The 18,676-nt window shown below is 38.2% G+C and overlaps 1 protein-coding gene across 13 annotated transcripts in view; it reads right to left on the bottom strand.

The window, feature by feature from the left end:
• BNC2 (basonuclin 2) overlaps positions 1-18,676 on the bottom strand; it is a 470,587-nt gene that overhangs the window by 301,145 nt on the left and 150,766 nt on the right. For 10 of the 13 annotated variants that reach the window (XM_043890869.1, XM_043890870.1, XM_043890872.1 and 7 more), the window contains exon 2: positions 18,184-18,384. The exons of the other annotated variants lie outside the window; for them this stretch is intronic. In XM_043890869.1, the coding sequence (XP_043746804.1) occupies positions 18,184-18,384 (201 nt within the window). The remainder of the gene's footprint in view (positions 1-18,183; positions 18,385-18,676) is intronic. 13 annotated transcript variants of the gene reach the window in all.

The following is an 18,676-nucleotide window of genomic DNA, read 5'->3' as shown; positions in this document are numbered from 1 at the left end:
TCATCAGAATTTACTTTACGGAAACTTACTTAAGTCTCTCAGCACACCCAGCGGAAGAGAAGCTGCTGACAATCAGAGTGTAATTAAACAGTACTTTTGAAATGCCACCAGAGTCCCATAGACAGAGCTTATCAACATAGGAAGGGAAGGGAGGGCTAGTTTATTTTATTTGGTTAGTTTTGAGACAGGGAGGGGAGATGTAAAAGAACTGACATTACATCCCAGCATTTAAGAGCCTAATGTTTCTTTCTTAAGAAAAAAATCTATTTTATTAGACATCAGATTCTTGGAATTGTTTCCTAACTGTTCTTTAATGTAAATTTAACCAAGTTTTAATTTAATGATAGCACAGCTCCTAACCTGAGAGAAAGGCTTAATACTTTTTGCTGCCAAATTTAAAGCACTAGCAGACTTAAGTCATCAGAGTGCAGGCATTGTCAAAACACAAAGGCAAGTGTGTTAAAAAACTGTGGAATAAATAGGAGAGAGTAAATTTCAAGAAAGTATTTGAATTACAGTGACAGCCTTAAAGATATGAAGGGGGCACCTGATTAATACATAAAAAGGGAAGAAAATGACCAGATTGTAACTGCTCTGAGTTTCACTTTAAGATTGTTTAAATGACACACAGCACTGTTTTAAAGTGAGCAGATATTTTTATTTGCTACTAGTACAACTGCAACAGAAACAGATATTCTCTTATTTTCAGGACATTCACATGTAAATGAATGCTGATGAATGGAAATGAGATGCTATACATGATGGGCAACCTGCAACATTCAGTTTTAAAAAGGCAAAGTTACCTCACTCACTGAAGCTTGAATCTCTTCCTTTCTACACTTAGGCACCAAAAGAAATGAAAGACAATGACTGACCTTCTACCAGTTTCTATTGGCTAAACACCACCCTCCAGAGAGACTCGAGATGGAAAACAAACGTTCTTTCAGTCTCATGTTTAGCATCTCTGCTATTACACAGAATTACACAGCTACTTCTTTAAACGAGTATTTGATTAGAAACTGAAATTATAAATACTAGAAATTTGACAGCTGCACTGAGCCAAAGGATTAAAATGCCCAAAAGAGTGTGATTACTTAACGAATGTTTTATTTCTTTCAAAGGAGATAATTAATAAGGAATTTCCTAGGTCAAGACCATAGAGTACATTACTTTCCCTTTTCATATAATCTTAAAACAGACAATATATATTCTGAGTACCATGTCTGCAACAGCAGAGCATCGTATTATATGCTTTTCAAGGGCTTCTATGCCCTCAGAGTAGGATTTGTCCTATCCCTGGTTTTTGCATGAATTACCATTACTGTCTGTCCCATCCATGCCACCCCCACATAAACTACCTATTCTTATCATTATGGTAACATTAATCCTCTCCCCTTTCCCCTCCCCCACCACACCCACCTAAGGGGTTAAAAGACTTCAGTACATTTGTGACTTGTCAGTGACATATAATACCCGGGTCCTTCATGCAATCAACTTTTACTTGACATGTATTTGCTCATCACAGGACCCGCATTACTACTGGGAAAATGAAGAAAAACCTAAATTAACACTTGACATTCAATATGGTCAAGTCCTTAATTGGCTGGGCTTCCTGAGAAAGCAATTTTCTATTCCCCAAACTGTTCGCGTGTCATGTGTGGAGTGCAGCTCTTGGCCATCACTGCTGTCCCTCGCTCCCTCTAATGAGAGCAGATGAATTAGTGCTACGTGACACGATTTGAACAGGGCTTCCTCCTCTTCCCCTCCCCCCAACCTCTCTCCTATACCAATGACAGCTTGTGTGGCAAGGGAAAGAAAGAGAAATGCAAGAGCAAAGATTCCTGGAAAGGATGATCATTTTTTTAAATGAACCTTAAATGTCTTGTTGAAACTCCAGAACAACAGGGTCATTTCATGGTGGAGGTGGGGAAGGGGGTTGTTACAAAGATCAGGGGAATTATCTGGCTATGGCTGATTTGGGTTGTATTAACTTCCAGCATGTTTCTTCCATTCCTGGCTAGTTGCAGTATTAGATTGCACTGGTCTAATTAAAATGGAATTTACATCCACTTAAAAAAAGTTTTTTTTTAAAGGTCTGGAGAATGGGTCAACTAGAAAAAAAAATGAACAGCATGAAATGATTATTATTCTAAGATAAACATACCTCTGGGTTAAAGAAAAAGAGTCTTTTCAACAAACGCCTAAGTCTTAAGAACCTACAACACAAAACTCTTATCACTACACTTTGCTTTCAGATACTGTTCAGTACCTGAACTTCATGTTCATCATCTTATTTTAAATCATTGCTGTTCGGTTCCCTTCCTTTGATTGTTGAATTTTTGCAACAAAAGCTATTTGAATGCTGATTTCATCCTATTATTTTGGAGAGGGGGGAGAATATAGTCTGCTATAGATGTGCTTATTTAGCTCAATGAGAAACAACTGAATGGATGCATGACAGGAAAGTAGGACAGAATTTGCTTGGTTCAAAGATACTGAAAGGTAAACTGAAGGGATTTCTCTGTGCCTTTACTTACTCGCTTTGAAACCAAAGAAGAAGTGAGTTTAAATGCCTAAATTGCTCACCCAGTCCAACAAGGACCAAACAGAACTGGAGGAGGTAAGAATATATGGCAAATCACACATTTGAGAGAGAAGTTAGTCCAAAGTACATGCATCATGTAAAGATAATGATTTACTCTTTACTCATTTTTATTTAAATGACAGCTAAGGCAAAGATACTACCTGTGTAGTATATCAAGTTTGTATATCAAGTATACAAGTATATATATACAAGTATACAAGTATATCAAGATTGTACTGGTATCACAAAATCAATGTAAGCATGCAAAATACAAAACTCAAGTCTCAAGTGCAGTTCCCCTGCCTCAAATAAGTAGCTTGATCATTTATTAGTTATTCCTCTATAATTCTGAATAGAATTGAACTAATATTTCAGTAAGAAAACTCTGAAGTGCATTTGAATACACAAAATATGGTGAAACCCAGTTTTATACTGTTTAAAGTTATTACCTAAAACCAAAAGAGCTCTTTCCATATTTTATATTCATGGGAAATAACATGAAAGGAAATGAACTTTTATAGCATTTCTCTTAAAAAACAGTCAATTCACAACATGATTTTAAATACTGCTACACTAACAGAAGACAAGCTGTAACGTAAAGAAACTTTCGGGAACACCTTTAATTTTCGAATTTGTTGGAACAGTATCATTTCAGAAAATGCAAAAACTCTCAAAGATGAGAATAATTTAGAAATATTTCCACTGAAGCAAAACAATGCAATGGACACCACCTACCCCTCTCTGGTGGCCAAAGCACTGATATTTCAAGTATTGTTAAAGATATCTTTTGAAAATATACTTGAGATAGCTTGTGACTGGGCATTCTATCAGGTGTTTATAAGAAATGGATAATTTGGTATTCGGAAAAAGCAGCTCAGTCAAATACATCCAGTTAACTGCTAAGGTAGCATTATAATCACTGAGCAACAAAGGGCAGGGTATTCTGCCAATAGCTTTAGGGTGACCTTTGCAATGCTGACTAGTCCGTCAAGTTCCATCTCTGAGATGCATGATACCGACAGGGGTGGTTTATTAAGTGAGGTAGGAACTAAAGACCAGCAGCCTCCAAAAGGGTAGGCATTTTACATAGAGGAAATGAAGAATTCCTTTCCCCAAGAAGAGAAGCTAAACACCAAGAGATCAGGCTGAACAGCCCCATATTATTTCCCAAAGCATTAGTAGCCATCTGAAGTATAGAAACTATCAAGTATTAGGACAGTATTGGGAACCATCAACATCTTCCCCCACACTCCCCTATGTTTCTAAAACCTGTAAAGAAATTCCAACTGGGAATTGGTAAAATAGGATCAATGACCTGAGCCCTAGGAGTAAAGCTGAAAAAGAATGCTGACTTCATTGTAAAGCTTTAAACAAATTGTGAGGAGTCCTGTCTTATTTGGGGGTACTTTCCAACCACTGCTAACAAGATAGATTAACGACTCAGGAGGGCAACGATCAGCAAGATGACTGCACTAGACTCAAAGACTGGATCACCTGTAGGGAAGTCAGCCTTTTAGACTCAAGAAAGTCACTTCTTGATTGAAGTTAACTGTGACTATGGCAGAGTGGCATGCTTAAACTTGATATTCTTTTAGGGATGAGCAGACTTTGAAGTTCATAATAAACTTGAAATGGCTCTGTGGAATGTTAAGTCTTAACATAGATGGTTGGTGCCACTATCATGCCTACACAAAATGAAGTCAACCTAGAAATAACTGCATTCACAGCTCCAGGGTATTTAAAATGGAAGGTTCTCTCTCCTCCCTTTTTTTTTTTTATATTTTTTATTAAGAATTTTACTTTGAACCCTAAGAAGAAGCTGCACTGAGTTTCCAACTTGTTTAGCATAGCTCAAATTAAAATACTTATTCCGGTTTAGAAAGGCATCATGTTTGCCACCCACCTAGTTCATGTTACCCTCACATTACACCATTTGCAAGAAGTATAAACACCGAGAGAAAGAAAGGACTGGTTTCAAACAGCCTGGCACGTGCAACAATAAAACTGCTTCTAAAACACAAGACACAAACATTTTATAAAAAGGAAGAGCATCTGAAGGAGTACATTCTTTTATCCTCCATTCTTCACCACCCTCTTTACGGCAGTGCTTCCCTCCCCAGTATTAACGATTATTTTATCTAATTCCCAGTTGAAAGGTTTCTAAAAGTGGTAAGTCACAACTGTGTTGACGCTGAACTTCTTGAACATGGCATACCGACGTCATTCTGCCACCCTGGCAGATGCTTTGTAACAAGCCGCACCAGTCACTTGAGCTGAAATACCTGACTTACTATATAAAACAAACTGTTACTCTCTGGTCTCTGTTCCAGCTCAGCTCTTCTCTGCTGTTTTGGAAGCAAACCAACAGCTTGTTATGTTTACATCAGCGGTGACTCCCTTCTGATTGGTGCCCGACACTGACGGCGATGCTGTTCCACAAGACCCTAGACGGAAACTAGGCACACGGAGGTGCCATTTGCAGAGATCATTTTAACAAGATGTTGTTTCCTGTTCCCACGAAAATCAATAACAGGATGACCTTCAATTTGAGATTCAAACCAATTAATTACCGGTTCTGTTGAAAATGATGGTATTTGCCTAGAGAAATTCAACTATGAATGGATTATTTTATCTTCAAGAGCCCCTTCAAAAAATTTACATAGGCATTGAAAACATGTCTTATAAGTGATGTTTTCTAGAAGCTTGTATACAATATTGGCCTTGTATGAACTAGCATAGGTAAGTTTTCCCCTTGTGGTTCATCTCCTCCCTGTGACATCATAGTCAATTGCCTGGTAAATTACTGCAAAGATTCAGGGCCAACGATCCACTGCTTAAAGGTGAGATAAAAAGCTCTTTAGAGTTGAATTCAACTTTTCATCTACATCAGTTACTGACACAAATCATGGAATTCTTTTCCAAATCTAGAAATCTCCCCTTTCTTCCCTAGAATTCTAAAATTCTTACTTTTCAACTTTTATTAAAAGCCTCTATTTTTTGTTTTGGTCACATGTGATTTTTCTTTGTATGTGGGTCACAAGAAGAAAAGCTATACATCAAAACGATCAGCACCAGAAATATATTTACTAAACTTTTTTTTAATTGTTAAAAAAAAAAAATGAAGAATTTGGTTCATCCCAGTGGGGAATTCCCAAGATGAATGTTCACATGCAATGAAACTATTATCTTCATCCATTAAAATACTATCTAAAACAGAGGTTTCTATCTGGCAGTCACTAGGCTGAATAAAGCCTACAGATGAGTTTTGTTTGGACCACACACTTTTAAAAATATTTGAAAACGTTGCCAAGATTTAAAAATCAGGAGAGTCCACATAAAAATCTGGATTTCTGACTTCCCACTAAAAAGGAAGGGAGAGAGAGAAGAGAAGGATCTCACAACACTGGGCCTGCATCCCCACCTGACGACAACTGTCTGGAGCTGGGGAGCTGAAACCTCACTGTGGTTCACACAAGGTCCTTCTGATCCACTGCAATCCCCGTCAGATTCACTCCCCTGGCTTGTTACTATCTTACTTCCTCGTGGCCCTTTTGGGCAACTCTTGATCTTTAAAAAGACATAAAACTCCAAAGAGGGTTAACAGAGTTTGTGGGAAAAAAGGAGAAGGGTATTTCCTCTTTCTTGTTTCATGAGTTTGCATAATGGAAGATGGTGGGTAGATTTTTCAAAATACAGTTGTTCAATCAAACATTAAGTGCAAAGCAAACTGCTTTTGATAATTAAAAAGGAAAAATTTAAAGCAAATCTAAAACTGATGATCTCATCTTTAACAGTGGTTCAACAAAACATTTACACTGGTTTTCAGTCAACCACATTCTTCCCTGAAGCCCAGCAAAGGTGCTCAAGTCAATGCTGTTACCCGGATCTACATCCATTTTGCTCCTTCACATGTTAACACTTCTGTACTTCCTTTCCAGAACGATCATGTACTTAAGTGAAAACTGACCCTAATGTGAAAATAGAATACATCTTCAAGGTAAATTTCAAAAGTCAACATTTAGGATGCATGAATATTATCATAGGAAATACTCGTCTTTACTGGCTCCACATGTATGCCACAACCTGACATTTATACTTATATTAAATAGACATTATTGCAGGTTCAAATGACCCAAAAGTCATGGCATATTTCTTTAAAAATGATTACCTAAAAGCAGATGTCTATGACAGTTACAATGCACATCTATTTTGCTTTTTCCCTTAACTGCAAGTAATTTCAAGGAGAAAATCTTTCTATTTCTCTATTTCCAATCAACCACAAGAAGATAGTACTTCTATCCATTAATAGCTTTTACAAACAAATTAGAAATACCCTATTTAGCAAAGGAAAGAATCTTTTTGCTTCATCCAAGAATATCAACAGACTATGTCTGAAGTACTGTACAGTTCAGAATGCATTAAATATGCTATGACTAGCCATATTCCAACTTATTAAAAAGAAGAAAATGTAAATCAACTTTCATAGAGTGTTTCCAAGTTATGTTTCATCACTGGACCACATTCTTGAAAGATTATTTTTTAATTAGGTGTTTCCTTCCTAAAAGAGGTGTTTTTCTTTCATTCTCACCTTAAGAAAGTAACCCTTGAACACATGCCAAATTTACTTCACAATTAGACATTAATCCCCAAATTCTCTTGATTCTTAACAACCTGAACAACTTTAAGCAAACAGCTCTCAAAATCATAACGATCATACTGTATTCCTTAACACCTATTTGAATAGAAAAAGAGAAAATACCGAAAGTATGAGCTCTATAAATAAAGTTTTAGACCCAAAAGCTGAACAACAATGTTATATATTTCTTTTGGGAAGCATTTTTCCTTAATATCCATTATGCTTGAATTTTGAGCAATTAGCAGCAGACACCTGGAACTCAATTATTAATTTACCTCTCCCCATACCTTTTACACTTCTTCTGAAACCATCTCTTAAGATGCTTCTTAAAAGAGATGACCCCATGGGTAGCATACATGTAAATATTCAGATTATTTTCTTTAAAACATCTTGTTATAATCTAAGGTTAAATTTATTCTTTTTTCTTTAAGAGTATCACTTTGGGAAAAAATTTAATTTCTCAAATAACTGAGTAAACTGATAAAAACAAAAATTAAAACAATTCTATGAAAAGTATAATTCACTACATTCATGTTGATTTACCTACTATAACATTTTAGAAAGGGGAATTTTATGGAAAAAACATAGTTAATTCCCATTCATGATGACCAAAGTTTTAAGCTTTTCTCCTCAGGCTCGCATCATGGCAGCTGACTGCAAACACATAAAAGAGTCCTAGAAGATTCCTGATTTGGCTATTTTTGTTTGCATTTTATTGTGTCAAGACAAAAAAAAAGCATGAGATAATGAATGTTTAATAATATTTCATCTGTATTATATGGGGATGAAGCATTATATTCACTTAACTCCTTCCTTCTTTCTATGAATCACTGATTTCTAGGAAATCAAACCTCAAACTAGGCTTATGCTAGGGCTTATTTCAACATTCTGCATTTGTTAAAAAAAAAAAAGGAAGAAAGAAGACAGAGACCCAAAGTACTGGTACACTAGCACATAAAGAATAGTGGATCATCTGCATACTCAGAAGGCAGGCAGCAGTTGGTTTATGAAGAAATTATTAAAAATAACTATTTGCCCAAGGAAAAATGACCAACTTCTCACTTTTAACCAAAAGGGTGTTTTTAATATAACGAGCATCCAAGCTTCTCTGGTCATGAGAAAACCTGGAATATATTACACACGCATAAATGTGGCCCAGGAAGCAGTATATGAGATATGCTTGCTATTGACAGATTAACACTTCATTTTCATTACTCTAATCTCACCACAGGCTGTGAACATTCTCTTTTTCTTATTTGAACAACAATGGTGCATGAAAAACCAAGCTGACAGGCAGGCAGGGTTCATTACATGCACAAGGCTTTTATTCCCATAACACATCTCACCTGTATGAAGCTAGGGTTCAGGCTCCCAGGCTAGCTACTGAAACAAGCTCTCCCAGATGTTGGACTTCTCTTTCGATCCCTTCCTACTTCATTTATAATAAATGTCAAAAAAAAAAAAAAGAGTCAAATGGAAAAATTCTTTTTCACAATGAACTCCGTTTAACAGACAATAGGATTGGTAAGATATCTTAAGATTGATTCAGTCCCCTGAATATTTTCCAAAGTTGTCCAAGAAAATAAAAAAGAAAAGATTGGGAAGGAAAATGATGTGACATTTGAAGTTTGGGTCAGAGTCTAATCTTGGTACCTCTATCTCAGCTTGGTTCTAACTCATTTGAGGGTAACTATAGTTTTCCACTGGTTAAAAATGGGCAAGTCACAAAGTAAGAATCAATCTAGCTCTTTCCCAATGAATGACAGAGAGCTTCACCAAAAATCTACCTTCAAGGAGCAAAAAGGGTACAAACTAAGGGATCATTTAAATGACATTCCTAAGAAGGGGAATTCCTTTTTAAGTTGAGCCATCCATATGCTCATTGCATTTGAGGCAGCCACGGACAAATCCTCAAGAAACCTAGAAATGAATCACTTAATTCCCACAACCAACCGAAGGACAGGTGTACACTCCCTGCCTGTCTGCACCCCACATACAGATGTAGCACCACGTGACAATGTGGGGTCTTTACAGTAAGTCTTTCCACAAAGTCTAGAGCAGGGCTTTGGTTCTGGTATGTTCTGGCATTCTAATATTAATACCTAAAAAAGAAAAGCAATATTAGATAGAGCAACAGATCCCCTACCTGGCTCTTGAGTTAGGTTCTGACGTGAGGTCAACAAGGAGGTGCCTTCCTGACTACGGTCATTGTACACTTATTGTCCCACTTCTTGCACATGGCCTTCCAGTCATGTCCACTGTTCTCCGGCACTGGCAGAGGCCACAGGAGTGAGCAGGTTTCTCTACCTATGCCTGATTAGGTGCCCAAAGAGTCCTCCTAATGATTTAACCCAATGAAATTTTTCTTGCTTAAATTTCAATGGAAGGAAAAAAAAAAAAACATTTTGAAAACCCTAGATAGAGGTTCTCATTTTAATATTAGTTTTGTTATTATGTTAAGCCAGCTGAACGTAATTATTTTCAGCATGTAAAACATTCATTATCCTGGATTTTTCCTGTTTAAACTCCCAGTTCAGGTACTCTGATCATCAACTATGAGTCCTGAAGATCTGTCTAGAGAACAAATAGCCACTGAAAGATACCTTAATAAAGTTGAAAAATTCATGACAGTCACACAAAAGCACAGCAGGCCCAAGGCCTGGAAGCTGTGTCTTTCCATGTAGAATAATATTTTCGAACCTTGTCCATTTTAACAGTCTCTCAGCTGGGTAGAACAATGGGTTAAAATTTATTAAATACAAAATAGTAGTGAATCCTCCTCATTGTGTCCTGTATACTGCATGTTTTCCATTTCAATTTATACTGTCATCCATTAATATTAGCCCTGCCATGACTTTGATTTCTTTTTTATTTCCAACGTTTCAGTTAACTCTTATTAACTGCAGTTTGTCTTAGAGAGTCATACCTTCAACCTACTGATGGAAAACTTCACATTTTCCTTCCAACAAAACGCTTTCCTGTGCAGATGTAAGTCTAACTGCACAAAATGATAAAGCCAAGAACTACTTTTAAAAAAGAAAAAGAGAAAAGCAAAATCTCTTTTCAGCTAAGTACTTTCTTCCACAGCGAAGGATCCAATTGAACTGCCTTTCAGCGCCTTTGAATGATAAGCCTGGGCCCCTGGTTACATGTTTTTATCACGCCCGGACTTAAAGAACTCTTACAGAGCAGAACTCAGGACAGTCCTCCTGTCAGCACCTCCACGCTGAGGACCACATCTGAGGGTGGCACCTCTTTCCATCCCTCCGCCAGAGTGATGTACTGGCAAGAAGGTGCCTTTTAATTCCTTCTTATTAGGGCAAATAGAGCCAGTGAAAGTAAGGAGAAATCCAGAAAAAGAAAACAGAAGGGAAAGGAGAATAAAGCAAGAAAATTAATAGGTCTATGGGAACAGGAATAGGAAGAAAAAACAGTCTAATCATGTATTTAGGTCATTAAGTAAGTGGCTGCCAACCAAACAGAAATGAGGCTTAAAGCGACCCCCCTCCCAGCCCCCAGCAACAACACACAAACCCTAAAGACAGTAGCAAAATAACACTGCAGTCCAAAAATACTGAGTAAATAAGATGTCAGATATGCTCAAGAGAATCCCTGTTACAATGAGTAACTTCCTACTGTTCAAGATTATTTTCATTTTCTTCACAGAGAGAAATGAAAAACTGACGGGCTTAATTAAAGAAAAACAAAAGGATATTATTTTGTTGTTAAAGGATCAATTCTTTTTTTTTAATTGGAATGATGATTAATAAGCTGAGAATTTGATTTCTACGTTAGCCAGTTTGAGTAATGCATTGTTTTTCCACAAGCATTTCCATTAAGAAAGGCTGTGTGAATGAAGAAATGATACAGCTCTTTTTCTCTTCTCCTGCTCTCTGATTCTGTGGCATGAAATGCTATCCAGAGCGTTTGAATAGAACACCGCACACTGCCCTCAACCAAATGAACTCCAGTCATAAATTTTTCACCTTAGGGTTTGAATGTACACTATGATATTTGCTAGGCTTCCTACAGGGAATGTACAAATTAAAAAAGAATCAATACTTTTATTTTTTTTTCCAGTCTCTAAAACTTTCTTTTAAAGCTGGGGAGGGAAAAGGCAGTACAGATCATGCTCGGTGAGGAGGCGAGGTACCTCGGATGTCACTGCCCTAGGCATCATTTTCCGGGTGTCATCTGCACATATTAAAACTTCCTGGAGCTTGAGTTGCTCAGAAAGTTTTTTCGTCTTATTTTTTGCGCCTGTTTACAATTGTATCTTATAGGAAAAGAAACTCCCTCTTCTATACAATGTCTTGCTTGTATGTCAAGACAGAAAGGCTGCCTTGCCTGAATTATGCCTCTTTTCCTTTATTTCTCTAAAGCTTAAAAATAGATGTCAAAGTTCCTTGAAAGGGTTTTTGACTCTCTTTCCCCTCCTCTCCCTGGTTCTTAAGTAGATGGAGGATCACCAAGCAAAATGTGGAAGCCAGCTGCTTTCGGGAAATAAAAATGGCATCAGCTTTGGCAGACAGGGGTAAGATCAATCATTTCCTACGATCCCCAAACAATCTTCTCTCTGACCAAGGCCTAGAGAAGCGTGGTTATGTAGCGGCAAAAACACACCATGAGAGGGACAACAGGATTTTCACATGGTGAAGAATTCATTCCACCCACAGAACAAACCAGGCTCCAAACCTCACGTGAAAGGAAATCTTGGAAAGGAAATCATGGAATCTTGTTCCATGTTCCTTGGACAGCAACAAGCAGGGACTTCCAGAAAATAAAAAATTCTCTCACTGAAAAAGTCACCCCACAATTTACTCTCTTCTCCCCGTTACCAAAAAGTTCCCTGACAACACTCTGCAGGAAAGAAAGGAGTTAACTCGTAGTTCAATTCCAACACCATGATTCCAACTGTGGACACAAGCTAAAGGCAAATTCCAGTGTCTTGTCTCATGCCTTTTGATACATGTACACATTATAATCAAAAGTCTCAAGTTCAGAAAATACCTCTTTGGCCTTTCACAGCCATTAGCTATACATGTTTACAGGAAAAGTCCTCTCGAAAGCTTTGCAGACTGATAAAGGCAGATGTCCAATCTAACTTTCTTTAAGGGTGTGTCAGACATGGAAGGTGGGAAGAGAGAAGCACTAGAATGTGTGTTTTTCATGGAAGTGGATGACGCCAGCTCACTATCTGTAACGGCCAGTTCCTTGGAGTCAGCACCCCGTGTCACAACGACCTGGCAGACTTAAATGCTTTCACTATCACTGGAGTCCTTGCAATCCTGCTTTGGCTGTGACCCATTCACTTTTGCCCCAACTTCTCTGAGATGCCTTACTCAGCATCTAATTAGTTAGGGAGGATTTGCCGCGGCTCTTAACCCTGACACAGAAGTGGGAGGATGTGCTGCCGTGGGAGCCCAAATCTGTCCTGTCACTCCATTAATCAGATTTCCATAAAGCCACGCATGAATAACGGGATTTATCAGGGAATGTTAAGATACACTCATAAATATAATTATTTTAAAAATACCTACAATTATATAGATAAGATAGCTATACCTTTAGGGATTTATTTTTTGACTGTGGTTACTTGATTCACCCTAGCTTTTGCTAAGGCCTTACAGGTTATACACAGACACACAGTCCCAGTTTGCAGATGATAGACACATGAGAAAAGTAATTTCAAAATGATCACCTACTATGTTCAAAGTCACTTACTGTATCATGGTGAAAATAAACTTGAAATGTGTGCACAGATTTTTTAATATATACCAATCTATACCACATATCCATCTGAGAATATGTTTGTGCCTGCTTTATTTGCTTTCGCATGTATATAAACACCATATATAAGGCCTACTACGTTTGTTCCCCTTGCATTACAAATTAGACAGTACCTGTTAAGTGAAGTCTGCCTGTTATACAGACTTACAAAGTACAGGCCAACACACAAGCACCTGTGCTACAACCTGTATTTTAACAATTACCCAAATTCCCAATGTTAGTGTTACATGGTAAGAATGGATGAGAAGAATTATATTTGAATAGATGTCTACAGTTAAGACTTCAATATAAAACATTATCACTCAAATTAGAGAGGCAAACTAAATTGGAGGTAGGAGCCTACTAATTCAACAGGCTGAAATTACATGCCTCCTAATATAATATAAATATTTATTTTAGCATCAACACCGTCAGTTTGGTCAATTTAATCCTTTTTTAGTAAGATGTGATTACTGAAACACACCAACTGTAAGGAGGGGAGTAAAAAGGGAGGAGGAAAAGTGCAGAAACCTAGAGATGGCTGATGCCTGGCAGTGAAAGTCATTTTCAAAGACCATTAACTATCAACTGCTTTACTCTGGGCTCTGGTCAAATAAGAATATACATCCTCTGTTAAAAGGGACAGCTGCACAAGGGGGATAGAGTTAAGAATAAAACACATTCTATGAACTAGAAAGAAGAATCAAACCACGATATACAATTAGGCATCTGACTTGTAAGAAACACTGCCTATGTGCCTTTTAAACTGTTAGTGAATAAACATTCAAATTATCTGAGGGTGGGGGCAGGTAGGAAGTCAGACAAAATCACCATTTCCACTTGAATATATAGATTCAACCAACGGAAACTGTGCTTGCCTATATGAATAGAAAGAACTAAAAGACTACTGGGAGGAAAATGCATATCGAACCTGCTTTTAAATGGATGCCAGCAATGTTGTTATATGTTTCTGACAATATATTTTATTTATCATTTCTCTGAAATGGGCTAGATTTTATATTAGTGAGAAAGTTTGCTTGATTCTGTCCTATCTCTGGTGAGCAGATGCTCTGGTATTAATGTAAATCACTGATTTAATTTTTAGCTTTCTTGGTTTGCCCCTCACCTATCTAGGAAACGATTTCTCTGGTGATAACTAACACATCATGCTAATGAGAGAATCTAATGCACAATAGAAAAATGTCACTACTAATAATATTTGCATGAAGTTAAATAAAGCAACTGTAGGAGAATGTCAGACAGTTGTTCTTTAACAAGACACAGTTTCACAATGAAATTATGTTGCTAATTTTGTTACATCATTGGGTGAATCCTAAATTACTACATAATGATGCACAGAGTCATTTATAATTCTAACTTAGTATTTCACTAGTGTCTGAAAAGAGACCTTATTAAGGGATTCACATTTTATTTGAAACAGGTTAAATATACCTCACCAATAATAAAAGGTAAATGCCTCTAGTAATGTGTAAAGCATAAGCTCTAGCCCTTTACCTGTTACAGTTTTATTTCTAAGAAGATTTCAAAATATATTATTAGACTACTGCATCCCTTGAGGGAGCTACAAACAATTTTAATTGCTATTCTCTCACATGAACAAAGTATTTACAAAAATGGGAAAAAAAATCATCATTTAAAGCCTGGTTTAAAACAACAACGATTTCCAAAAGCAGGCCTTATTTTCTGCTTTTAACAATACCTTGTGAGGTTAAAATGGGCAAAACAACATTCTGGACTCTAGGAGAAGAACAGAAAAGATGAGCAAAGAGTTTCTGGTTATTCTCGACCTGTCACTGATCAAAGTGACCCAAAGAAGAACTCCCTTTACAGAAGTTAAGAGTCATGCCCTTCAAGGTTATCAAGTATTTGTCTGTATGGGAAAATATTATCCCTTTTGAAAAAAAATCATACTAAAATATGGAAGAAAAATATAGAGGCAAGAAAATGCAATCAAATTGTCATATCTTGAACTTTAGGGGAATAGACTTAGTTCCACCAAATCTAAATTGGCTTCAGATTGCGGTTACCTTTTTGTTAGAATTAGACAGACTGAAACATTTACATATAAGCAGATCTAACTTTGCTCATACAAAACAAAAGACAAAGATTTCTATATCCCTACTTCCTAAATTACCCATAGAAGACACAACGCTAGAATATTAAATTTCAGTATTCATGAGCTATCTCCCACTTTAAGTTTTGCTCTAGTTAAATAATACGGATTGTGAATTCTCTATAGTTCAGTTTTGAAACTGCTAGTCAGTCTTTTCTAATATTTAAAGAAATGATCAGGTAAATCTCACAGTCTTTATCTTATTACAGATAACTTTGAAACAAAAAAATGCCCAAAATATTCACTTCATGAGCTAAGTCCATTTTTTTCCCTTAGAAATTAAAATAATCTTCATACAGGAAAAATATCTCTAGGCTTTAGAAATATAAAATTCTGCAGTTTTAACTGGACAAACTTTTACCTGTAGTAAGACAAAAAGTGACTTAATGTGTATATTGAGACTAGTATTCCTTGAAACTGTTGGCTTCAAGAGAGATCATGTCAAGAAGTATCTTCCTTACACTGGCACATACACACATGTACACACACACTGAATCAGCATTGCTGATGAACTATAGGTCAGGAAAATAAACATGTATATTAAACATGTACAGTACACATTTTAGGATTTACACACAGTTTCAATTTAACTTTACACAATATTTATACAAACTAAAACATCATCCTGAAGGAGAAAAAAAAATGTAAACTTATACCCTCTTTAGATGCTTTCCAAAAATGCAGAGGAGGTAAGCATTTAATAACCATGACAGGAGGAAAAAAGAGGGAGTTGCCAACTACATCAAAACCAAAAAATAAAGAAAACATATAAAATAAAATAACTACACTTTTTAAAATTGTGATTTTCTCCTTTCATTGTACTACTGTTTAGTAAATAGTATAACTAACATTACTTCATACAGCAGCCATAAAGCATAAATTATTTCCCTATATTTCTACTCTTTCCATAGTCACTGATGCTCACTTTCACACGTATATAAACACAGGTACACACAAAAGAGATTTTTATATATCCAGAGAGTGAAACAGCTGGATCAAAGACATCATAATGGTTTAGCTACACAAGTTTCTCTCTCTGAGCAATTTCAAATTATTTTCCCGATTTTGATCCACCATTTATATAATTTACTTTTGTTTTTTAGCTAAAATGCTTTGCACAACTTAAAGTCTCCTTAGATTCAAATCTACTTGGAAATGGGCTAGTGCCAAAGAAGCAATCTAACACCATCTATGTGGTTCAATAGCCATTTATCAATTGATCATTATCTCTATCTGGTTTTATTAACTCTTTTCTAGCTAGAGGGAGATCTAAACCAACCTCCCTTTTCAAAACACACACACACACACACAGAGACCACGACCTCCAGTAACAAGAAAACCCTGAAGATGATATCTAATTTTTAAAGTAGAGAACAAGTTATTTGATCTTAAGGTCAGTGAAAACATACTCTGTGTTCCAACCAGGAACAGAGTCACAGGCATGTGCTTCAGAAACACACCTCTCAAAGCACCCGGCAGAGGCAAGCCAAAGAGTATCTCTGGGAGGAAATGAACTTTTTAACTTGCAAGAATGGGAAATTGCACATAAAGAGTTGCTTATTGGGCTTGTGTTGATTGCATTTAAATCCCAGCTTACTGTATCAGCAGTAATCAGGGTCCCTCTACAGGATATGTCAAAATACACCTTATTCAAATGCATTTATTCTATCTAGAACTGTGTGATACAACTGTTCTCTAGCTAAAGGCTACAAAACCCTGGCTCTCTGTACTACCTTTCGCAGATGCATTTCTAAACTTGTGGTAGTCTCCAGTCTGGCAAACTGGTTTCTTTCCTTCTTCACCAACACTTAAAAAATCAAATTAACTCAATAAAAGTATTTAGTTCTCATGAACTCCTTACAAACAAAACAGATTTCTATAAAAGAAAGTAATTGCAGTATTTTTTTTTAAGACAGAAAAAGAAGCAATACCCATTTCCTAACAACCTCCATCTGCTTAAAATCCCAGTGTAGAGTCACACTTTCGTGCTGTGCGGAGGCTAATATCATACTAACTCTTGCTTTGTGTGGGTCTGATGGAGGCTTTTGAAAAGCAAAGACGTGTCTGGGAGGGAGGCACCAGGGAACTTCCCTCCCTCGCTTGAGCACAGTCCAAGATGAAAGTTTCTGGGTTGTTTCCCTTCGCTTCCTCTCCCCCTCGCTCCCCCTCGGAGCCGCAGAGCCAGCGATTGTGCAAGAGGAGCCGGGCGCGCGGGGCGCGTAGGTACCGCCGAGCGCACGGTACATGGTACGAGCCGCGGGCTCCGCTGATTAACGAGCAGCCGCCGGCGGCCTTGGGCGGACATGTCGACCCTCCCCGCAGAGCCAGCGGAGGCGCAGCCAGCCGGCCCGAGGACGGCTCTGGGGAGGACGCCGAGGCTGCCCAAGTGTGAGTGCACCGGCCGGCGGGTGGGCGAGCGGGCGGGAGCGCAGGGCCAGCGCGCAAGCGGCGGCGGCGGCAGCGGCGGAGGAGCTGGGACCCGCCAGCGGCTCAGCCCGTCACGCACGCCGCCTCCACCCGCGCCCCTCGGCGGCGCTGCCGGCGGCTCCCGCGCAGCCGCCTCTCCCCGGCCGGGTTCGGAGTCAAGCCGCTTCTAGCCCGGGGAAGTCCGTCGGGCAGGGCCGAGGGGCCCCTATATTTTATGGCCGTGGGGTTGGCAAACCTTACCCTTGAGATAGCAGCCACTTGGATGAAGTGATTAATGCAGATAGATAACATGTCCTGGGTGGGGGGTGGGGGTGGCTTTTTATTATTATTATTATTATTTAACAGAAAACAAAGAAATAAATGAAGTCTTCCCCTGACCCTGGCTGGACTGTGAAACTTTGCCACAAATGCCTTTCCTTTCTTTTACTTCAGTATCCTTTCCCCCTTTTCTTTTAAGGAGCCCTTAGGGAAGCTGAGAAGTAACCCTGCTCGTTCCGGTAACAGTTATGACAAAACAGAGCCCGACTATGAAGTGATCAAGATTTCAAAAATGTTTAGAAAGGAAAATACCAGAAACAAAAGTACACATAACAATTCAAGGTTTCCTTTAAAAAAAAAAAAAAAGTAACTTACCTGTTGGGACATTCTGAATAAGAGGTTAGTATCAGCGTTTTGCCATGTCCCCATGAACCCTGGTTCAGCTGGAGTCGTTCTGGTTCCGAACTGCATGGAGCTGTCAGTACAGGAGTCTCTTAAAGTCAAGTCTCTTGCCCTCTTTGGCTCTCTGTCTCTCAGTGTCTCTGTTTCTCTCACATCCACTTCTGCCTCTTCTGACTGAAAAGTGAAGGTGGATTTTTGAGCCTCTTGGCAGCCAGTAGCAGGAGTGTAGTGTAGTTAAGAAGCTGGCTGAACTGTGCATTTCATTTGGGAAGGGGGAGATTGGGGGGAAGGAGGGGGTCAGAGCTTCTTTTGCACCTTCTACACAGACACCCCTATCATTTATGCATAGATTGTGACTCCCTGAGCTTGCCTTCGCTCGGTTTAACAGCTGCCTGTCAGGTGTGCGGGCAGCACTGGAGACCCAACCATCAGCTTCAAACTCTCAGCCACTGCATGTCATTGGATG

Source organism: Cervus elaphus, chromosome 29 (assembly GCF_910594005.1).
Source record: "Cervus elaphus chromosome 29, mCerEla1.1, whole genome shotgun sequence".
NCBI classification, from domain to species: Eukaryota; Metazoa; Chordata; class Mammalia; order Artiodactyla; family Cervidae; genus Cervus; species Cervus elaphus.
Note: the sequence above shows the minus strand (reverse complement) of the source record. Positions and strands in the feature narration are given on the sequence as shown.